The 24,413-nt window shown below is 44.2% G+C and overlaps 1 protein-coding gene across 10 annotated transcripts in view; it reads left to right on the plus strand.

The window, feature by feature from the left end:
* DCUN1D4 (defective in cullin neddylation 1 domain containing 4) overlaps positions 1 to 24,413 on the plus strand; it is a 70,892-nt gene that overhangs the window by 8,069 nt on the left and 38,410 nt on the right. For 5 of the 10 annotated variants that reach the window (XM_006019014.3, XM_025198360.1, XM_025198355.1 and 2 more), the window contains 3 exons: positions 8,132 to 8,202; positions 11,563 to 11,602; positions 22,720 to 22,834. In XM_006019014.3, the coding sequence (XP_006019076.1) occupies positions 8,132 to 8,202; positions 11,563 to 11,602; positions 22,720 to 22,834 (226 nt within the window). The remainder of the gene's footprint in view (positions 1 to 8,131; positions 8,203 to 11,562; positions 11,603 to 22,719; positions 22,835 to 24,413) is intronic. The other 5 variants (XM_025198357.1, XM_025198359.1, XM_025198358.1 and 2 more) reach the window with 2 other exon arrangements.

Below are 24,413 nucleotides of genomic sequence, written 5' to 3' on the forward strand. Positions count from 1 at the left end.
TGGCAAGCTGGGAGGCCACAGCTGCTGCTGCCGACAGACGAGTCTGGAGCCAGTGCAGAGCCCAGGCTGGCAGTGGGGCCCGGCTACAAGCTGGTGCTGAGCGCAGGGGGAAAAGTGGCCCCTCGCTCACCTCGAGCAGGACCAGACTGCCGGTGAGCAGGGGGTCGGGGTTGTACGCTGCCTCCCGCCTGTACCGCGGGGCTGAGGGGCACTGGGAGTGAGCAGGTGTAGGAGCCAGTGGGAGCACGGGGCCTGCACTGGTGTCCTGGGGCCAGGGGCCCGGCTACAAGCTGGTGCTGAGCGCAGGGGGAAAAGTGGCCCCTCGCTCACCTCGAGCAGGACCAGACTGCCGGTGAGCAGGGGGTCGGGGTTGTACGCTGCCTCCCGCCTGTACCGCGGGGCTGAGGGGCACTGGGAGTGAGCAGGTGTAGGAGCCAGTGGGAGCACGGGGCCTGCACTGGTGTCCTGGGGCCAGTGCTGGCGGGGCCTAGAGCAGGAGCACAGGGTCCCAGCCAGCAGGAGCTTTATGGAGCTGGGCCAGCGGCTTCCCCCCCCACCCGGTGCAGCTCAGCCTGGCTCCACAGATCCTTGCCAGCCTGTGCCCCACTTTGGGCCCCACTGGTGCTGGCCCTGGGACATTGGTCCCAAGATGGTGACCAGGGGGCAGGGCACCTGTCAAGGAGGGTATCTATCAAGGGGCGGGGCTACCCATGCGGCCCTTGACAGCCTGACAAAACTAAGCAGCCCTCCATCCGAAAATAATTGCCTTCCCCTTCAGTACATGTTGTCAGCCTCCCACTCCACTGAGGAGAGGGTGTTTGGGGCCAGTCCAGAGGACTGCAGCATCAGGTGAGCAGGTGCTTTTCCTCTATTGCTGACACTGGTCTCCACACTACATATTCCACTGTCAGGACAGAAGCCATCAGAAGCAGCAGTCCACAAGAAAGGTCCCCTATACTCACTCCCTGTCTAATATTCTGCACTTCTTTATTGCAGTACCCTCTTGTGACTTGGGACAGTAATAATGCTCTAGGTGGTTACATAAGTTTATGTGCTGGAGGTCTACAGTATATAGGATTTATAATTGGCTAATATTACAAGATTTGAAAATTTTATTAGAAAGTGTTTTGACAGACTGAAATCCAGTTCAGCAGTAACATAATTTTAAATGTAATGCTAAAATTCTTTCATTGTTTGTTCTGTGAGAGAATGTTTTAGTTTTTCACCAAATGCTGTTTCTTTTTGCATTGAACCTCAAACAAAGAGGTATACTAATAAAGATTTTTTGGGCCAATATCAACAGCCAATTATTGACCAGCCATATTGGCCAATACTGATCCGGTTGCCAATATGCAGCCCAGCACCATGGAGAGCAGTGTCCGGCTGATGGGTCTGTTGGAGAGAAGAGGTATGTGGGGACAGATCAGGGCCTCTGTAGCGAGGGAGGGAGTGGGGCAGGGGCAAGCACTGCCCAGCTGGTGTGGGGCTCAGGATGGAGCCGGCAGCTTGTCTGGGGAGGTGGAGATGGCTCCTGCTGCTGTGTGTATCCCCGGGGCAGGCATGAGGGGCATGTGTCCCTCTGGATCTGTGCACAGGGGGAGGGTGGGCTGCTTCTGCATGCTTGAGTCGGGGGCTGCTCCAGTCTCTTCCTGGTGGCTGCACTCAGGCTGGGTGGGGCAGGGCAGGCGGCAGCAGTGGGAGGGGGGCTACAGGGGACTACAGTGTAGCCCCCACTTCCAGTGCCGCCGCTGCTCGTCCACCCCCGGAGCGTAGCCGCTGGGATGAGGCCGGAACAGTCCCAGTCCCGAGCACGCAGTGGCGGCCCACCCACACCCTACGCACAGATCTGGGGAGGCACATATCCCCAGGGGAAGCATGTGGGGGGGGAGTGCACAGCAGTGGGAATGACCCCCCGCCATGCCCCTTGGACGAGCTGCTGGCTCCGTCCTGCATCCTGCCTCACTTTGGCTGGGCAGTGCCTGCCCCTGCCCCAGGCACAGCCCCACTCCCTTACTACTGGGGCCTTAATCTGCCTCCTCACGCCCCTTCCCTTGCCTTCCCTTCCCCACCCCGGGAATTACCAGCCAGATGCTGCACTCCCGGCTGCTTGTGCGCTGCAGCTGTACGCATGCATGTGGCATTTATCAGCAACATTATCAGCCACATCAGGCAAAAAAAGCTGACTGCCAGTAATGTCAATTTTCCTTTTTATTCGTGCCGATACAATATGGACTGATGTATCTATGCATCTCTACAAACATGCACACAAACAGTCACATGTGGAAAAAGGTTTTCCTGAAAGTTTCCTTTTCTTTTTTGGAAAGTCATACTTTTTTAACACTTGGTGTTAACTTTGTCATATGCTTAGTTGAAATATAAGAGTTTACTTCTGTAGAGAATAGGTAACATGTTTTCAGCACTCCTTTAGATATTAGTCTTGAAATCTTGCATTGGAGAGGATTTTTCCCTTCCCTAAACAATCCTGATTATAGCTCTCATTTGTTTTTTTGCCTTTGGTGATGCATTCCAAAACTATGCATTTTGAAAAGAGTGGCTTTTAGGCCTTATTGAAAGTAATGGTAAATTTAAAATCCAGGTTTTTATTTTAATGTTTTCTAAGTGTAAACCATATATGCAGTTGTTCCTGAATCTGTAGGTAGGCATATATTTCAAAATACTGGAACTTAACTGTTTTAAATTAATTTAAATTGTAGCTTGAGAATTTTTAATTTCGTGATTATATCTTTCTCCACTGGCCAAGCATAAACCATTTAAACAGGTTCAACAGTAATATTTTCAGCATGCTCCTTTTCTCTCCTCTCACACCAAACACATTGCCTAATTTTTTGTATGGCATGTGGGCTTCAATATCTAAGCATAACCATTTCATTGCTGAAAATAAACTGGGCGCATCAAGCAACTCAGTTTTTTCTTGCTATATCACTGTGTTTCATAGGAGACTGTTGCCAACACTTGTTTGTCACAACCCAAAGCTGTGATTTTCTTGTTTGTGTGTGCTTCGGCATCGCTAAATTGTGTTCCCGCTAAATTGCAGCTCTTTTGCACGGTGGAGTGTTCTGTTGCAATTAAGAACCCACGTGCAGGAGTTTTTCCCGCCAGTTTTGTAGCCTTCTTTGCATCGTGCGTTTCTTTTGCATTATAGTGATGCACGGTACAAAGAAGTTCCCGCCATTTGTTTTAAGATTTCCGCCACATTATTGGCCAATCTTAATATAGGCACACATGGTGGCTAGCTATTGGCTTGCTAGCTGTACAAAAGGCTTGGGTAGTTTCCGCCCAAGTCGGAGAGAGAGAAAGCACGTGGAGTTCGGGAAAGGAGCGTGAGGATCTCTAAGCGCTGCTGATCCATACGAACCCAGCTTTTTCCTTAAGAGGGCAACATAGGTTTAATTTGTCGAACCCACGGAGCTTCAACAACTCCGCGGGACCTAATTTCCGAGCCCTCGGAGCCTTAGCAACTCCGAGGCGCACAACCTCTAGCCTCTCCCCGTCGCCTGGAAAGCTGACCAGCCTACACCGCAACCACCTTGGGTGTAAGTAAATAATCTTTTCAATCAACCATTATGCCTCCGTGACTGATTCTAGCTCGAGCGTACCATACCGCGCCACGGTTTTCTCTGGCCCTGCGTGCCCGGGCTGCTGGCCACAGCCTGTGTGCACAAAGACGGGCCCGGCTCGCCCCTGAGATCGGGAGCCGGCCCGCACAGTATTCAGATGAGCCTTCTATCTATTCTAGATTTGTAAATAAATAGGCATGTAAAAGAATCCCCAAATAATATTTTGATGGGTTTTTTTTAAATATAAAGGTTAGATGTGGCCCTTATTCAGTTTAAATTAATTTGTTAGGAGCTGTGAGTATCGGATATAGATTTTTTCGCACTTGGCCAGATGAATATTCTAAATATTTTAATGGAGGCTTTCAGACTTTCAGTTACTAATTTATTTTAAATAAGACTATTAGATTACAGTGAGACTGTGGTATATCCAGGAGTTATATTTGGTTTCAACTTCTGACATCTTCCAATTCTCACAGTTTTGTCAAATTAATTCCTTTTGGCCTTTTTTTTTCTTTGTTGAAGCCCAAAGAAGATATTTTTTGACAGCCAGAACTAAATTGATATTGCAGGTGCACAGGTAGTTTGGCAACATCTCGGGTCTCTAGTCTCCCAGAAGAATTGCAAGAGCAGCCACACTGGAAGAAGATTGATTCACTTCTTAAGTCACATGCCTAAAATTTGGATGTTTCACCCACATATTATAGAATTCTGCTATCTATTTTATTCAGTCTAGCTTTTGTTTGACCTTTGTTCACTTTTGCTTAAGGAGGTCTTGGAGATACAGAATGACTTGTACCTTAAATATTATGTGCTTTGTATGGAAACATCAAATATCTCCTCATAATGATTGTCAAGTAGTTGGTGAAGGGCATTCAACAAATCTTGACATTATGTAGCTTCTTTACCTTTATTTTATAGATTTTCTTTTCATTTATATTGTGAATCATAGAAAATTAGGGTTGGAAGGGACCTCAGGAGGTCATCTAGTCCAACTGCCTGCTCAAAACAGGACCATCCACAACTACATCATCCCAGCCAAGTTGTAGCCAGGTTTTAAAACCTCCAAAGATGGAGAGTCCACAACCTCTCTGGGTAACCTGTTCCAGTGTTTTACTACCCTCCTAGTGAGTTTTTTTTTTTTCTAATATCTAACCTAAACTTCTCTTACTGCAATTTGAGACAATTGCTCCTTGTTCTGTCATCTGCCGCCGCTGAGAACAGTCTAGCTCGGGCGGGCAATTATTTCAGGCGGAGGGCCGCTTACTGAGTTTTGGCAAGCCATCAAGGGCCACACGGCAGGCATCCAGGGGCAGATAAATATTAACTATCTAAGTTTTAAGGGGCCCCACGGACCAGATAGAATGGCCTGGCAGGCCACATCCGGCCCCCGGGCCGCATTTTGCCCACCCCTGGTCTAGCTTCATCCTCTTTGGAAGCACCCTTCAGGCAGTTGAAGGCTGCTATTAAATCCCCCCTTAGTTTTCTCTTCTGCAGATTAAATAAGCCCAGTTTGCTCAGCCTCTTCTAAATCATGTCCCCCAACTACCTCACCATTTTTGTCACCCTCTGCTAGACTCTCTCCAATTTGTCCACTCCTTTCTGTTGTTGGGTGGGGGGGGAGCCCAAAACAGCACAGTACTCTAGATGTGGCCTCACCAGTGCTGAATAGAGGGGAATAATCACTTCCTTCGATCTGCTGGCAACACTCCTACCAATGCAGCCCAGTATGCCATTAGCCTTCTTGGCAACAAGGGCACACTGTTGGCTCATATTCAACTTATTGTCCACTGTAACCCCCAGGCCCTTTTCTGTAGAGCTGCTGCTTAACCAGTTTGGTCCCATGTCTGTACTAGTGCATGCGATTGTTCTGTGCCAAGTGCGGAACTTTGCACTTGTCCTTGTTGAACTTCATGAGATTTCTTTGCTCCCAAATGATTATTGGATTAATGGTAACTGTATAAGAGGATTAATAACTGGGTCTTAATTCAGGCAATGTTTTGGGGCATTTTTATGGGTTGTTTTTTTTTATTAAACTACAGACACAACACCTGAATTGTATATTCTTACATCACAGCTGGTAATTCTCTAGTTCTCTCTTATTGTGCCCCAAATTCTGAATTTGGGAAATTCTGTTCTTCCAGTACTACATATTCATAATGTAATCATTCTGGAGGTTCTTCTGACCCTTGTTATATCTTTTCAATGCTCTAAATGATTACTTTCAAAATTACCATTTTAAATAGGTTATTGCTGTAAGGGTTTCTTTTTTCTTTTCTTTTTCTTTCTTTGCTGGCAGAGCACAATTTTGGTTCTGACTAACAAAAAATGGGCTTAATTTAGTTTGGTATAATAAGAATCAAACTAGCCCAAACTGATAAATTGGTGGCAAGATGTCTGTCCTCAAATTAAGCTGCAGCAGGGTTGATGTGAAGCCAAATTTACAGCTCAACAAAGTGATTCCCTTTAGATATAAGATACATTTTATGATCCCTGGCAGACATGTTTATCAAGCATTATACAATCATAGAAAATTAGGGTTGAAGGGGACCTCAGGAGGTCATCTAGTCCAACCCCCTGCTCAAAGCAGGACCATCCCGAACTAGATCATTCCAGCCAGGGCTTTGAGAGTATCATGTGAAAAATCGTAAGAGCAGACATTAAACCTGTTTAAACCCAGTTAAAAATGGCAGATAAGCCACAAAGGAGCTACTCATTTTACAGCAATTTCTTTGTGGCACAGAAGTATCCCCTAGGCAGTGGGGGATTCGGGAGCTCCCCAAGTTTAACGTATGATTCAGGGTCTGAAAGCCCAGACACTTAAAGGGTGGGCTGCAGCTGGCAGTGTGCACTGGAGCTTGGATCTCCAACTGCAAGTGTGCCTTTTAAAGGTCTGGATGTGTGGGCAGCCCAGCATTGGAGACTGTGCGCCAGCAGTTCTGTAATTGGGATCTTACAAATGCTAGCAGGACAATTTTGGTATCTGGGATAAAATTAATCAGATCCTAATTGTGTGACTACATTAATGTCATCTAGGGCCCTTTGCGACGTGGAAGTATCTCGCAATAATTTTAATGTGGTCAGTTGGTATGTTAGTTTATCACGTGACACACCTAAGGCATGGTGAATATTATGTCTGCCAGGGGTCTATGATTCTTTAATGTTTAATCCACTACGATGAGAGAATCCAAACTGGTATCTCTAAAAGGTATTCCTGTAGTTGTGAATACATTTTGTTAATATTTGTTTACAGCAGCGTTGTTCTATATGAAAAAAATCTGAATTGTGCTGTATTTTTAGTGTAGTCTTAATTTGAATACCTTGTATAGTCTACCCTCAAACTCTGCTTTGTGTAGTGTTTGTTTGGAGAATCTGTTTACAATACTGAAGTGGAGGTGTGAGGACTATGTTTTTCACTTGCATTTTGTTTTAGCATCTGGTCAGAGAATAATATTCCCACTTTGGAATGTTGTGATCTAATGACTAGTATCAGCTAGGCATATAGGGCCCTGCCAAGAAAAATTTTGTGGAGGAATGTTCTGTTTATAGGGTTAGCTGTTTCTTCAGGTAAGGCTTGATCATGCAAATGTAGACTACCATGCATAGTTCTATTGAATTTCATAGGAAACCTTACTGTAGTAATAACCATATTCAGTAGTGTTTACAGACAAATAGGGCTGTAAGAGACTCAAGAAGTTATGTGGTCCAGTCCCCTCCTCAGGTTAGGTTCATTCCTATCCAAAGTATCCCAGACAAATGTTTGTTTAGCTGAGGGGTTCCTGAAGTTTTTATGCCATGGCCTGGCAAACCGCGGCCCAGCAGTCACAGCTGACTGCGGCCGGAATTTCTGGCTGGAAAATAGGTAAGGATATCCCACCCCTTGGGCAGGAGGTGGGCCAAATCCTGCGCTGCCGCAGGCCCTGCAGAAGGAGCTGTGGCCTCTTCACCTGGCGCTGTGGGGCCGCGGTTTGCCGGTCTGCTGCCACTTGTGGTCCGACAGCTAACCTGCCACAGCCTGGCACCAGGCCCTAGCCCGGGGATTGAGAACCCTGGCTGAGCCTACTCTTAGTGATGTATTTGTCAGATTGCATGCCCAGTGCCTAGACTGTACTTAACCCTTCAACTTCTACTAGCTTTGCACCCTAACTTGGTTGTATTTTAGCAGCAGTATTTGACTTTGGATGTGTTGGGGGAAAAAGAATCTATTTACTTATTTCTGAATGAGCCTCAGATGTACCTTTGTGAATGGGAAGAATTTTAAAACAAACACATATTAAGAATCTTGCACAATACTCAAAAGCATGCAATTAATTTTGTATTTAGTAGGGTTGATCCAGGAATATACCTGAAGAAAATTTATTTTTTGTAAGTTGTTATTACTAATTCCCAGACCGTGATGGGAATAAAGGCAATGAATAATAGTATTAACTCGGCTTGTACAACGTAGCTTTGTGGTGATGTTGTTTTTTTTTTTTAAAACAACATGAATATATTAAATCTTGTTTAGAGCTATAGAAACTGTAAGAGACAAAACTAATCATTTTCCCCCCTTTTAGATTTTCAGCTGAATTCTCATCTGTCAACACTGGCAAATATTCACAAGATCTACCACACTCTGAATAAGCTGGTAATGTCATTTCTTAATTTAATTAGTTATTTATTCTAGCATGCATTTATTTGTCTTTTGAAATCTTTAGATTATTACACTTCAAAGAATTTTTTAGGGAGACGGGATGATGGGCAAATTAAGAAAAAGGAAGTTCACAGGTTTTACAACTAAACAGTCAAAAGATGGGCAGTGGCAGTGAAGGTTGCTTGTGTATGCACAAGGGGCAGGGACAGCAGTTGCACACGAATTGTTTTAAGTGACCAGAAACTGTTCTAAACCTGTAACAGAACAGAAATTTAGTGCACATAACCCAGTTTCAAAATGGCTGAAACTGGTTAAAGATAAACTTGGTTGAATGTAGTATCAGGCTTAACTGATTTGGGTCAAATTGGTTTATGGAACTTTTGTCCCAGACCCCTTCCTGGTTTAAGTTAAATCAGTCTTCCAGCATCCCAGCATGCTTTTCAACTCTAGGCTGTGCTGTGCTGTCTGCTCCAGAGAGCAGGGCTGGCCCTGCCCCTCTGTTTAACCAGAGCGAGGGTGGGACTGTGGCCAGATGCCTGCCAGCATGGCCCCCTAAGATGAAGGTGAAGGGGCAGGGAGGGATGGATCCCGCCCGCCCCCGTGCCTGGCTGCTGTCCATCATGCAAGCTCATGTTCCTGCCGCCATGCCCCCTGCATGGTGCTTGCTTATCTGTTTGTAGCTGCTACATGAGATGGAGGAGCAGGCACAGTGCAGGGGGTGTGGCAGTGGTTGCAGGAATGAGCCCCCACAGCAGTCAACTGCCAGGCTCCAGGCCCACTGGCACCTCTGAGCCAGCCCAGGTAGCTGTGGGCATGAAGGACTTGTCCCATGCAGCCAGTCCAGCTGCTGGGGTGCCCACCTGCAGCTGCAGAGGCATCACCTCCATGCTGCTACCCAGCCAGCTGTTGCCCACGTGTTCCAGGCCGGGCTGTCACCAAGCTGCAGCCAGCTGGGAAGGGTCTTGCCCTGCTATCAGCCTGCCTCACCTGGGGCTGAACCAGGCTGGCTGCAGGTGCTGTTGAGGGTGGGTGTGGAGGGACCAGCCCAGGTTGGGTTGGTCTGAGGGGGCAGGGGCTTTCCCAGCTGGCTGTGGCTCCAGGACAGCCCAGCCCAGCCCAGCCCAGCCCAGCCCAGCCCAGCCTGGGTGTGGAGAGCCAGGAGCAATCCAGGTGCCCAGCTCCTGCAGTCCCAGGTCAAGCCACAGCTGGCTGGGAAGGGCCCTGCCCCCACAGCCCAGCCCAGGCCAGCCCCACCGCACCTACCTTCAGCAGCACCTGCGGGACCCTACAGTCCCAGCCCCAGCCCCAGGCGAGGCAGGCAATGGTGGGGCCATGCCAGCCGGCTGTGGCAATGCCCCTCACCGTGCAAGCGGCCAGCAGGTTGGAAAGCCAGGCAGATGCCAGCTGAGGTGCCTGTGCCTGTGAGGGGAGTTTAATCCTCCTTTCTGCTCCCACTTTACTTGAGGCTGCTGCCCTGCCCAGCTCTGGCCATGCCCCCGACTGCTTAAGCAGCCAGCAGGGTGGAACGCTGGGCAGACCCTGGTTGGGGTCCCTGTGCTGCTGGGAGAGAGGGGAGATGGGAGTTTAATCCCCCTTCTTCCCCCAGCTTTGCCTGAGGCTCCCCTGGCTGGTATCTGGTCATGCCCTCTACTCCGGGACAAACCTGCTCTGGGAAGGGCTGCTTTCCCCCTTTCCCCTCCTGGCACACCCTGGCTGGGGTCCCTGCAGGCCAGGGTGGGGGTTTAAACCCCTCCCCAATCATACTCAGTGGCCCACCCCCCATCAGCTTCCCTCCAGCCTCTGTTGTGGCTGCTGCTGAAAGGAAGAAAGGGCTTGCTCTAGTGCCCCCTGGCCTGAGCCAGTACAGGCATGTGGCTGCATTTCCGGAATCAAAAGTGAATCCCTGTTCACTTGCAAATTGGTTCAATCTATGCAGGTTAGACTAACCTGCAAAGATTGAATCAATTTAGGCTTAGGCTTTTTGAATGTGTGTACTTAGCCAAGGAGTTGGAATTAAGTTGAGCTGTGTTCAGTGGAGCTGTTGACTCATGAACAGGTTCCACACAAGCTTTCACATATACTGTGGTGTATGCATAGTGCTTGTGTCTACAGCTTTCAGCTCTGTCAGATTCTTCAAGATGCTTGTCTCATTTGTTGTGCGTAATCACTAAACTTTCAATTCTGCATTGTAGCTAGCTGTGGATCCATGAACAGCATAACCTTTTTCAGCTGCTCACTTCATGAGTTTTTTCAAAATTTGTGTTCAGATTAGAGTTTTTCTCAAGGGCTCATAATTTAGTCCATTTTATTAGTTTTCCTAGGAACACATAATGCTAATTCTGCTAAACTGGAGTTATTTTTGTATCGTATTTAATCTTTTTTTCAAAGCTAGCTAGTAACTCTTTCAGCACTAGAGAAATTTAAAACAGCATTGTAGATATTTTTATAATGAGCTCGCGCTCTCGCTCTCTCTCTAAACTAGCTGAATAGTGTTTGATTAAATGTTCTAGGCTCGGAATGTACCAAGGGTAATTTTCTTTAATATTTTAAAGCTTAATCTCATAAGGTTGTAGTTACAAAAAATACAGAACAACTTGAAAATGGAGTCTGCGTACACACATGTAAATTATGTGGAAGAATTTTCCTAAGTTTGTTTTCCTGGTAGAAAAACTTAACTGGAAACTTGAACAGACATTCAAGCACTGGAGCAGAGAGCTTGCAGTGTGGATGTTGCAGAGCCAGGGGGCCCTTGTGCACACATCTCAGCATGCTCTGCAGGCTCTCTCCATCTGCCTGGAGATAGACGGCACTAGTGCACAGGGCAGACCTGCTTGGCTGACCCTAGACTGCTCAAGGTCAGCCTGTGTCTCCCTGCAGCACAATATGTGGGGATTGTGCAGGGAGTATGTTCTGTTCCCTGCTCAGCTAGAGCAATACAGTGTATTCTGAGTGACAGACTTCCTCTGTGGGAGAGGGGGTAGAAACAAAATACCCTGGGATGCTGGAGGACTATTATGCAGCTTCTCTCAGAAGGGAAAGTGTATACATGTTTAGTGTCCCAGGAGAAATTCTCCTGAGTGATTTTAACCGTAGTTCTTCCCTCGTTGTTTTTCTCCCAGGGCAGCCATTTTTGTTCCGGGAGAAAAATCCTGAACATCTGTGCGCTCATGGTTTCTACTGGGAAGGCAGTGACTCTTCCAGTAGAAACTGAATGTCAGTATGTGGCCAGACTAGAAACATTTAACGTAACCTTAACTAAATTTATAAAAATGAAATGGCCTATCAAGTAGTGCTTAAATTCTGAACAGCCAAGCAATCGTATCCTTTAATTGCATTAATCAAAATGTCTTGCAGAATCTGACAGAAGACGTTGGTCAAGACGATCACCAGACAGGTACTGAATAAATACATACTAGAAACATACTGTAGTAATTAAAGGAAAGCTTATGAAAAATATTCAAACGAATGCTTCAGACATCTAAATGAATGTCTCCTAGAAAGGAATCAAAGCAGGTTTGTTTCGTTTTCTTTTGAAACAAGTGCTTTTAAAAAAGAGATTTGTTTCTAAATGTATTGGTGGTAAAAGATCTTGCTGTACGTACTCAGATATAAGGCGACACTGAGTAGAAGATGACCCCCGAACAATTAGGTTCTGTATATGGAAAATGTATAAACATGTTATAATTTTCCAGGTATAAAATCTATTTATTGCAGGTTTGCCTTGAATTTAATCTCTTCCCACTCCTACAGCAGGGAAAATGTATCTGGGGAGGTGGGGGGTCAGGTGCCCTTCTTGCTCTCTCCCCCGCAACTTCTTCCCCCTGCAGCCTGTTCCCACCCACCCTTGTTATCAGGTCCTGCTCTTCCTGAGCACGTGGGAGTGAGGTGCAAATTTGAAACACTTCTATCTACATTTGAAAAACTTTTATCTACACACACTTTGTTAGAATGGTAATGAGGGAAGCATCAGAAGGAAGCGGGAACGTGGGAAATTTTTGCAGATTTTGGGTGAGGAAATGGTTGTGGAGGATGGGCCTATATGGGACAGGGTGAAAGGGGAAGTGGGGTTGGACATTGTTAATATATTATGGGAGAGCAGAAAATTGTATTAAAGCATGAGGTTTTGAAGGGCTGGGGATACAAGGTTTGAAAGGAAAGGGAAGGGTTTTGAAGGAAATAAGAGGGAAAAGAAACTAACTGAAGTGATTTGTTGGAGCATCAAGCAAGGTGAGTGTGGAGAGAAGGGTAACGGGGGAAGATTTAAAAGGGGAACATGTAGAGCTGTTGTGGAGAATGGTGAGGAAGGTTTTAACAGTAGGAGATGGAATGTAGGGTGGCGTTTGGGAAAAACAGGAAAATGCCCACGGGAGAAGTGTGCGGGGGAAGAATCGGTGGCCCATGTATTTTGGGAATGCAGCTTTGCACAGAAGGTTTGGAGGAGAGCACAGAGATTTTTACAAATTTTAGAAGTGAATGATGAGATGCATCATTTTCAAAATTTATGGGCTGGTTAAGAAAGGGCAGGAAAAAGGGAAGGTACAGGCATGGGTGATCTTTGTTAATGCAGCACTGTGGAAAGTGAGGAACTTTCTCATCATGAAGGGAATGGATTTTACTATGAAAGAATGTTTACAGCTAGCCCTCTTTGAGCTCAGATATTACGTGTAAAGGGATGAGGAGGAGGAAGATGAGAGTAAGAGGGAGGAGATGTAGAGGAAAGGTAAATGAAAATATGTATTTCACTTGAGGGAGTGCCTGAGATAGTGAGGCGAGAGAGAGGGGAGGCTAGGAAGGGGGATAGTTGTGGAATGAGATAATGTTATTGTAAACTGTTAAGAGATGAGGAGGAGTTAATATGTTATGAGGCTTTGTTGGATGATATAATGTTTGATATTTGTAAATATAAGAGGTTTTGTTTTTAATAAAATGTTGCATTTAATAATAATAATAAAAAAAGGTTTCCATCATTATGCTGGCACAGTATGGGCCATGTGTTTTATTTAATTAGCTTCGTTGTTGGTTTCCATTATTGAACGCACGCTGCTTTTGGAAGCAGTTTAATGATAACTTATTTAATGAGGTTTCCTTTTGCGCAAATAAAAGACAAGAGGCTTTTTTTCCCATGCTGATTGATGGGAGGGGAACCTCATCCTATATTCAAGTAAATACAGTAATTGTTTCCATCTTTTTACTACTTATGAACAGTAATTCTTGAAAAGACCCTGTCTCAACATGGCTCTCACTCCTGGGTCTCAGGTCTTTAACACAAGACTAATTGAATCCCCCTTGTTTTCTGAGGAGTTAAAAGAGCAGCAGTGGAAACCTTACAGGCTGGGCCCTGCTGGCTGTTGTGCACCACCCTGGCCTAACTGCTGCACTTCATGTAGCCCAGTCATCTCTACCTTTACTAAAATTGAGAAAGGAGCCTGCCTAAGGAATTGAACCTCCCTAACAGCTGTTTTGTCTCCTCTGTATGCTGTCACGTCCATCAAAGTTCATTCTTATTATGTAGCTTTGTTAATTATGTTTGCAGGTGCTATTTTAGGCACAGAAGAAAGTATGATGGGCCTATAAGTATTTCTTGAGGTTCTTTAGGAAATTTAAGTCCAAAATTGGTCCTTCTAGAACAATTAATAAGGCAGGCACTTGAAGCTCAAGACAGTTGTCCAAGACAACTGAGTATAAGGCATTGGGGCAGACCAGTCTTCCATTATAACTAGTTGTGTTGCTTTGCCAGTGAAAGATCTTGCATCATTATGAGAGAGAAGGTTTCACCAAATGTTTGCTACTTAGTGATGCTGAAGTGTGGCACATTGGGTGAAATGAAGTCTTTCTCTGTTTTAAGTGGAAACAGGCATGTGTTTGATTCTAGGTACACTTCATAACCTGGCTTGATCACTCTTGACCGTTTGTAAGGGCACAGAGCATACATTACACACTTTAAGACAGTTCTCTTACTCTGCATCACTGAAGTTGGGAATTCTTAGCGTATTTGGAACTCTTCTTGTGGCTAGCCCAGTATTCTTAGCCTGACAGTCAGTATAAAACCCCCTGGCCTTGCTGCTGCTGGTACCTCTTCTAATGGGAATATGAGTACAGACAGCTTTGTTCTTGCCCAGTATCACTGCTTCAGGTAACACTAACTATCACACTCACAGTTTCCTGTCTGCCTGTGCAGTTCTAGGTGATGAAAGCTGCTTTCTGAACTCCGACTTGCCAGAAGACTTTCCTGCTTCCAAATATGTCACTTGTGTGGAAAACCATGATTGAAAATATCTGTTACAGGAACTGTTGGCTGGTCTTGAGTTACAACCAATAAGAAATGGAAATATAAGAGTTGCTAGTGAGAGGTCTCTGTGCCAAGAACCCCAGTCTAGGAGTTTGCCATAGATATGCATCATGTGTTGAATGAACTGGTGAAAAAAAGGTGTAGTAGATCCTTTGCATATATTTTCTGATTTGGACAGAAGGATTACTATCAGTGCGGACAAATGTATGTCCATGAGCTCTCTGGCATTTTGCACACTGATCAATACCTCTGCAGATCTATGTTGTCATATTCTTTCAAGACATGATGTTTTTGAAAGATCTCCTTAAAGATCAACATATTTAATGAAAATACTTTTTACCTGCTTGATTGCTGTGGGCTTCAGCTTTTTAGTTGAAAGGTCATTTTTCTGCTGGCTAAAAAAATACTGAGACTGAAGATCATGGTGACTGAGTTTCAGGACGTGTTGACTTGATTCACACATGGAGGCAGTCCTCAATTTACGACTTTTGGAGTTACGACAAACGGCATTTACGACATTTGTAAATTGACACCCTGTGTCGAGGTTCCCATGTTGGTTTTGCCTTTACAACGGTCAACATAGCTGTGTCCAGCTGGTAGGTCTGTTGTGGTGCGGGGGAGGGAAGGGATGTGGGAGGGCAGATCAATGCCCCCCACAGCGGGGGAGGTATTGGGGCTGGGCTGGGACCCAGGCTGAGGCAAGCGCTGCCCAGGGACGGGGTGGAGCAAGTGACGCCACTGTGAGTCACCGGTCTGGGAGCTGCTCGTGTGGCAACTTGTCCGATAGCTCTTGCCGCTGCTGCCAGTCCAGGAGGGCGTGGGATGTGGGGCGTACCCCAGGATCTGTGTGGGGTTTGCGGGGCCAGGGCTGCGCCTGGTTGTGCTCCAGGTGCAAGGCAGAAGGCTCTGGGACCGGGGGGCTATGCCCCCCCCCCACCACTTACCCAGCCAGACAAGCAGCACGCAGCGGCAAGAGCCAGCCTGGTCTTGCTGCACTTCCCAGACGAGCAGCGGCTTCGCCCTGGCTGGGTGAGTGGCAGCAGGGCATAGAGGGGCATGTGCCTCTGGACTGGGGTGGAGCAGGCAGCAGAGTGGGGGCTATTTGGGGGGGTTGCAGTGAGTTTTTGAGTGGCACATGCCCTGCTACTGCTCACCCAGCCGGGGCAAAGCTGCTGCTTGTCTGGGAGGTGTGGGGAGGCCTGGCTGGCTCCTGCCGCTGCACATAGCTTGTCTGGAGGCAGTGCAGCGGCTCAGTCTTGCGCCAGCCCTGCACCAGCTAGGCAAGCGACAGTAGGACATAGCCCCCATTCCTAGAGCCTTTTGCCTTCCGCCTGGAGCGCAGCCTGTTGCAGCCCTGGCCCTGCCTGCCCTGCACAGATCCTGGGGCACACCCCCCTGACCCATGCCCTCCTGAACTAGCAATGGGAGCAACGGCGAGAGCTGCCAGGCAAGCTGCCACATGAGCAGCTCCTGGACCAGCGGTGCAAGTTGCCCTACCCCCTCCCTGGGCAGCACTTGTCCCAGCCCCAATTCCTCCTTTGCTGCAGGGGCACTGGTTGATCTGCCCCCCTCCCAACACACACACACACACACACACACACACACACACACACACACACACACACACACACACACACACACACACACACACACACACACACACACACACACACCCTTCCCTCCCTGCTCCTCACAACAGACTTACCAGCTGGATGCAACTATGTTAACCTTCATAAAGAAACTATTCTCCATTTATAACACTGTTTCTATGGGAAAATCGGTTCTGAGTTGCAGTGTTTTGACTTGAGCCACAGTTTTCAGGAACCAATTGTGTTGCAAGTCTGAGGACTGCCTGTAATAAATTTTAGAGGGCTCTGTTCTATGGACTTGTCTGACACTACTCTTAGCTGCTGTTTGATAGCCATGTTAATGGATCTGGTCTTCATTTAAATGTTCTTTTCCTGCTAACATGTATATCAAGGTTTCTCTTCACAATATGCTTAATTATTTTGAGAATCCTTTGACTTTTTGAAGAAGACAAGCCCTGAAGTCTGCACACTTTATTGCTTCTTGTGGTATCCATCTGCTGGTTAATGTTGTTACAAAGTAGATTTAAATCCATTACGTTAAATTTAAGACGGCATCATTTTTTTAACTTAGTTGAAACTGTAAGACTAAAGTCTGTAATGACAGAAATTATTAGTGCCCTTTTTAAATGTCACTATTTAATTTTGTATCATATGTGCAAAAGTACTATAGTTAAATTTTTTAAATTTAACTGCTTGCAGGATCTAGGGTCTTAAACATATGTATACTTCTCTTGTAAATTCAAATTCTTACTGCTTGAATTTGAAGTCAGGAAGAAAATACTTCTGAAGCAGAATCAAGGATAGAACAGGCTGCTATTTTGCTGAATTTGTTCTCATTTTCATGTTTGCTGCACTTGAGGGTTTGATGTATATGTTAGATTTCTTATTTGGTTTTGGAATAAAACCCCTTGCTTGTTAGGAATTTTGATTAGCCTTGTTGCTACTGCTCGCTTAATGGCAGAACATCTTTTTTGTTTTTTCAAAGCAATTGCTTCAGTGTTAACAGCACAACATCATGTAGATGTCTATTGCACTAACAAAATAATGCTGATTCTTCTATCGGCCAAATTTTCCCATTTTTCTTATTGGACATACTTGAAATTTTAATTGCTAGGAAAGCAAAGCAGGATGCTTACAGGTTTTTTTTTATTGGAGAAGGTGAACATTATACATAGGACTTCTACTTCTCTAAAGATAACATTGGTAACATTATCATTCACCTGCTAACCTCTCCTGATGTTTGAGGACTGTTCCACTCTTATGGAGTGTATCTTGCACTTTACTTTTTTGTATCTTTTTCAGATCTTAACCAATTATCTTGAGTGTTTATTTCTGAGAACTCCCTCTCCTCTACATTTGAGGGAGCTGAATAGTGTGTTTGAAACAGTATTCATCCTTGGGAGGGCTTTGGGTTGGTGGTGATGCATATAACAGCCACTTGGAAGTTCTGCCTTGCAAATGCTTGCTTCAAGTGTCAGAAATCATAAAGAACTAGGAAAATTCTGTCAGTCGTGAGTGGAGATCCAGGAGTAAGAATCTTTCAAGAAACCTACAACTCTTTCACTGAAGAAGTTTAAATAATTTTCCTGTCAAGAATTTAATGAGATTATTAAAGTCAGTGGGTGTTGTGCATATGTTCAGAGGGCGATCAGACTATAACTAATCGTAAGAGAAAGTTGGAGATAGAAATTACCTTAAAACAAGACAGTCTGTGCAGGAAGTGTTCATATTAATTCCTTCTAAGTGAACAGAACTCTATTAAAACTTGCTTTAAAAGAACTGATAAGAGTTTATGTTCAGATAGAGAAACCAGATAAGGATGCATTAAATCAAAATACTTAAAACCCATGACATTGAAAATCATCCGATTAATAAAAATAAAACATTTTTAAAACTTCTGTGTTCGTAGTTTCTTGTAGTTTGTAGGTAGTCATTCAGTAAAGTTCAGTGAAAGATTTAGTCCAAATAAAACCGTAATAATCTTAAGAACAGACATGGTAGCTGACAAGACATTGTTCTTTAAGAATACTTGGACATATATTAGTATCATAGAATCATAGGACTGGAAGAGACCCTGAAGGATCATCAGGTCCAGCCCTCTGCATGAGCAGGAAAGATATCTGGGGTCAGACAACCCCAGCCAGGTGACCATCCAGTCTTCCCTTGAAGACCTCTAGGGTAGATGATTGCACCCCCTCTGAGGGGAGCTTTTTCCATCGTCTGGACATGCTAGTTGTAAAGAAGTTTTTCCTAATGTTCAGCCTGAAACTATCTTCCAGAAGTGTGTAGCCGTTGTTCCTAGTTTTCCCCCCAAGGCCCCCTGGTGAACAGTTGTTCGCTGAGCCCCTGATGTACGCCTCTGATATAGCGGTAAGCAGCAATCAGGTCCCCACTCAGCCTTCGTTTCTTTAGGATGAAGAATCTGAGATCCCTCAGCCTCTCCTCATATGGCTTGCCATGCAAGTCCCTGATCATGCGGGGGGCCCTTCTCTTGACCCTCCCATGCTTTAGCACATCCTTGTTGAAGTGCGGCGCCCAGAACTGGATGCAGTACTCCAGCTGCGGCTGCACCAATGTTAAGTAAAGTGGGAGAGTCACTTCTTTGAATTTACTGGAGATGCATCGATTGATGCATGTCAGAGTTTTATTGGCCCTAGTGGCTACTGTCTCTCATTGCTGGCTCATATTCATGCTGGGGTCTGTTGTTACCCCCAGATCCCTTTCATTTGTAGTGCTGGTCAGGTTAGCGATGCCTAGCCTGTAGGTGTGCTGGGGGGTTTTTCCTTCCCAGATGCAGCACTTTGCATTTCTCTGTGTTGAATCTCATCTAGTTCTGTTCTGCCCAACATGCCAGCCTGTCTAGGTCTGCTTGTATCTGTAGCCTATCTGCGGGTGTGTCTGCACAACCTCATATCTTGGTGTTGTCTGCGAACTTGGCCAATGGGCTTTTCACCCCCTCTTCCAAGTCGTTGCTGAAGATATGGAACGGCATTAGGCCAAGTACCGACCCCTGGGGTATGCCGCTGCCCACATCTTGCCACCGATCCATTCATTTGAACTCTCTGTGTCCTACCCTGCAATCAGTTTCACACTCACTTGATAGTCCTGCAGTTGAGCCCGATATCTTCCAGTTTCCTGATCAGTACCTTGTGGCATACCAAGTCAAAGGCTTTCTGGAAGTCGAGATCTGATATCAACTGCTTTTCTCTTGTCCAGGTGATGAGTCATCTGATCATAGAAAAAAATGAGGCTGGTCAGAGAAGACCTGCCCATGATGAAGCCATGCTGGCTGTCAGTCAGTATCATGCTTTCTGCAAGCTTGTCACACATAGCCTCTTTGATAAATGTTTCTAGGATTTTCCCTGGAATAAAAATTAAACTCATTGGCCTGTAGTTTCCTGGGTCTTCACACTTCCCCTTCTTGAAGATGGGCACAACACTGGCTCTCTTTCAGTCCTCTGGGATTTCTCCAGTGACCCATGATTTTTGAAAAGGGGCTCTGCAACTACTTCAGCCAACACTTGCAGCACTCTTGGCTGGAGTTCATCCGGTCCATTTCTTTAATTGATTGTACACCAGTTCTCTGGCAATGGTGGGAATGGTGTCAATCCTACCCTGCTTGTTCTGTACCCTACCTGGCATGTTGTTCTCCTTGGTCTTGTGAAAGACCGAGGCAAAGTAGTCATTTAGGAGTTCCGTTTTTTCCTGAGTGGCAGTGACCAGGTATCCTGAGGCATTGAGCAGCAGCCGCACACTCCCATTAGTTTTCCTTTTACTCCCTATGTAGCTAAAGAAGGACTTCTTGTTGTCCTTGATTCTTGTAGCTAGTTTTGTTTGGTTCCTGCCCTAGCTTGCCTAATATGTTTCCTACAAGTGCGGGTGATTGTCAAGTAGGCTTCCTTAGAGGCTGTCCCAAGCTTCCATTGTTTGTACGCCTCTTCCTTTTTCTCTAGGATTGCTGCAACTTCCCTGCTTAGCCAAGAGGGTTTTTGACTCTTCTGCTACTTTTTCTCTGTAAGGGAATGGATTTTCTCTGAGCCTTAAGGATTGTATCCGTAAGGAACAACCATTCTTTTCGTGCTCCCTTTACCTGTGGTCCTTGGTCTCTCGGGGAATTCTCTACTAGTTTTCCTCCTTCAGATTTTTCTTTGTGGTAATTGCCGTACAATTTATGTGCTACCTGTGCTTACCTCTTCTCGCAATGGCTGAAAGTTGAAAGGAGACGCATACTGACCAAGAATAAAGTGTAAGTTCTTAATGAACAGTAACTAGCCATTGGAACAATTCACCTGGGATGTTTTAGCTTCTGTCATCTATAAATAAATATTTTATGTCTTTTTCTGGAAGAGATGCTATAGGTCAACCATCAGTTATCATCTTGATGCAGAAATTCTGGGTGAAATTCTTGCTTTATCTTATGCAGAAGATCTGACAAGATGATCATAAACGATACATTCTGGCTTTCAAACCTATGAATTGCAGGAAGGCTTAGTATTCCTCCCACTGTAGGGTTCATTCTGTATGGCTTTGCTCCTTTCTTCTTCTGAAAATGGCTTCCTGAGAGCAGTCCCCATGGTTGCTCTGGTATTTCTTGCAGTCTGTGTTTCACGCAAACATGCATACAATTTATCTAAACCACTTCATTTGTATTTCATGTAAAAATATTCATTGTTACCTGAATGAGCTGGAAATAAGTCCACAAAACTGATCAAACTACTGCTAAGATTAAAGGAATATCAACAAGTTGCAGTTGGCTAAAATGCACTTGAATGCTAATCCTATTAAAATGATCTAAGTATTATTTTTTTCATTTATTAAGTAAATGTTTGGGGTAGAATTCATATGTCTTGTCGTCTTGTTCTTCTCTAACCAGGCTTTCAGTCCTGCTGTCATCTTAAGGTTTTCAGTTTATGCAAGTGTTAATATTTCCTTTTCTTGGAAAAATCAGCTGGAATGTGACTTTAAAAAGTCAAGAAAAATGTATAGACCAGACAAGATTGTGCAAATCAAAATCCACAAATGTATGTTTCTTAAGTGTTTTAACTTCAGTTTCTTAAGTGTTTTAAGTCTATTGGAGCTTTAGGCACGGTCCCTTGATTTGTTATCCGTTTCAGATGCATTTAATAGTTTAAAAAAATCTTAATTTATTATTTTTCTTTCATAATAAGATACTTCAGGTAGTGTTTCTAGAACTGTGTTGCTTTTCTCAAATAGCTGTAACCAGGGACAAGATCCTACTAACCTCTTGAGCACCTGAGGGTATGGAAACATATATTTTTGGAGCCATTTCCAAAGGGCAGCAGCTGTTATGTTCTAATCCTTACATGTAGATGAGCTGGGAATGATACAAATATAGCAAAACTATTCCAACTTTAATACTGGATGAAGCGATGTCAAAGTTTGAAGAAGGGTGTAACATCACAGTGCTAGGGAGAATTTTTTAAATAAAAAAAATTGTTTCTTTCTCTCTCAAACAGTGTGTATAAAAGCAAGGCCAAGGAAAGGATAATGGGTAGAAAAGCTTGATCAGTAGAAACCAAGCCACTTTATGTTCATACAGAAAGCTAGCTTGAATACCTTACTCTATGGTGAATATAACAAAAAGCTGTATGTTCATACAAATGATGGCACCCTCTATAAATGTAAACGTCAGTATAAGCATTAGCCAAATTTCCTTAGACTGCAAATGAGATTTAGGTATCCAAATAAAATCTATGCCTTTATGTTGGCTTAAAAAGGCCATAAAACTTTACTTTTGCTTTTCAGATGCAAGTAACTACCTATTTAGAGGATTATATGAAGTTATACAGTAATATGAATAATCTTGGGTGTAATAAGAGCTATAGAGAAGGTGAATTAAAGATCGATCTTATCCTTTTTTGCAGTTTTTTGCAATTTCTTTAACTTGACATCTTTTTGCCTTTGGTTTTCATACCCTTCCCATTGCATTTTCTCCTTTGTTTTTTTTTTCTAATGTTCAGAGCTGTAATGACACTCATGTTGTCTGTCCTCCAACTTTTTCAGTTCCATGTGAGGGCTTTATTTCTGTTTGATATGGGTTGGACAGATTCTTTTTGAAGTTTGACAGTGTTGCTGTTAAGATAAGTGGAGCAGCCAAAGCAAAGTGATATAAGTGCTCTCTCGTGGCAGTCCCTTTATATAAAGCACTTCCTACTCTTTCTGAGCTACAGATAAAGAACTTTTTGTCTCAGAAATTAAATGGGGGAGGGTGGGTCTAAGAAATATTATCTTAGTTATTGGGCTTACTCTTTATTTCAAACTTTCTGGTTTGAAAAAAAGTACCAAGAGTTGCTTCTCTAAGGCTTTGAAACAGGCTGACTCAAGAAGAGGTTACTGGTCATTATTTATATTAAACAGATTTGAAAACAGTACAAGAAACTGCAGTCTATTCTTGTATTGTCAGAATATCTGAAATACCATCACATAAAAACAAGATAGATTTTCTTTTGATAGTTGCAGTATTTTGTAACTTTAAAATTTAAGTTTTTTTTTTTAAAAATTCAAGTCAGTTTGCTAATCTTTTAATTTTTTTCAAATGTACCTAGTAATGGACCTAGTTCCCTGTTTTTGAGCTGTTTCATTCCTTGTCTGGTGTGTTTATTCCCTCCATAGGAAGTCTTCGATCTTGCAGTTCATCAGACTGCTTTAGTAAAGTGATGCCTCCAAGGAAAAAGAGGAGACCTGCAGCAGGAGATGATTTATCTGCTAAGAAAAGTAGACATGATGGGTATGTCACTTTAATGTGGGCTAAGATTGATGAAGTACCTGAAAATATCCATTACTAATGAATAATTTGTTTACTATTACTCCTAAGTAGCAGCAAAAATGGCACTGTCAAATTCTGTCTTTTTTAAGTGTGGAGGAATGATCTTCTTCTTTAAGACACTGGTGATTTCGGAGATCTAAGTTCAGTTCTGTGTGTGTCACAGACTTCGTGTGGCCTGAGGGGGGGGAAAAAAAATCTTGTTTAAGTGCTCAGCTGCAAAAATTAGCATAATACTTTATCTTGTCTATTTGAAACTGAGTTTTAGGAATGCGGGCTATCTTATCTTGTCATACCAGGAAAGACTAAGAAGGCCTGAACTCTTCAGCTGGAAGGTAGAAGACTGAGGATGGGCATGATAGAGGTCTGTAAAATCATGAAGAGTATAGACAATGAACAGGGGACTGTTTTTCATGAAGTCCCAGAATACTAAAACTGGGGGGCACCCACTGAAATTAGCACGAGGCAGGTTTAACACTAACAAGCGAAGGTCTTTTTATGTAACATATAGTGGAACTCTTTACTAATGGAGCTCCTTACTACAAGAGGTAGTAGAGGCAGATAGTATAGCCAGGTTGGAAAAGGGACTGAAGAAAGAAATTCATGGAGGATAGCTCTTTTAATAGCTGTTAAACAGAACAGTCAGGAATGCATTGTCTGGCATCTCAAAACCAATGACCATGGATGCCAGGGATTGTAATGGATAGGGGATAGATCAGGATATACCCTGTTTATATGCTTTTCTGCTAAGGCCACTCCTGCCACTTTCAGAGACAGGATCCTGGGCTAGGTGGACCATTGGTCTCGAACACCTATGGCACATCTTATGTTTTTATTGTAATAATCCTCTTTTAAATATGTCATGTTGTGATAATGTTGTATGCCTCAGTTTCCCTGATGAGACTATACACAGTGAATCAGGGATTAATAGGGTCCATGATGTTAATAGCACTGCCTAATTACTGAAAATCCATTTTGTCTGACCTAGCAACAAAGGATTTGAATAGCTCATGCCAAATGAGCTTGGTACTCATCCTTTGGAGGAGATGCCCCAGAGGTATAAAAGGGTGGATACTGAGATAAGCATGACAATGGATGGAGCAGTCTCAAGAAAGCAAGCAGTTGGCTGAAGAGAAGAGTCCAAAGAGAGCAGCTTTTGGGGCTTGTCAGCAGTGTTCCCTCTAAGGTGTAGCGGTCTGTGAGCACCCTGCTTCGGTCTGTGAGCACCCTGCTTCGGTCTGTGAGCGCGCTGCTTTGGTCCATTCCTGAATTGGTTCTGCTTCCCCCTTTAATATTTAATATTACACTGTGTACCAGATGCATTCTTTAATATTTGTCTCCATCTAGTTAGATGTTTTTCTTTAAAGGCCCAATTCTACTTTTAACTTGCATTGTTGTAAATAATAGAAGAAACTAGCTGTAATACCCACATGCTACCTTGTAATCATGTCGATGTGGCCAGGATTAAGACTTAATTAATACTTAAATATGGGCAAGCATTTGAGTTCTCTGTCTTCAGTTACCAAAGAGCTGACTTTGTCTC

The sequence above is a fragment of the Alligator sinensis genome, unplaced genomic scaffold (genome assembly GCF_000455745.1).
Source record: "Alligator sinensis unplaced genomic scaffold, ASM45574v1 scaffold134_1, whole genome shotgun sequence".
Taxonomy (NCBI): Eukaryota; Metazoa; Chordata; order Crocodylia; family Alligatoridae; genus Alligator; species Alligator sinensis.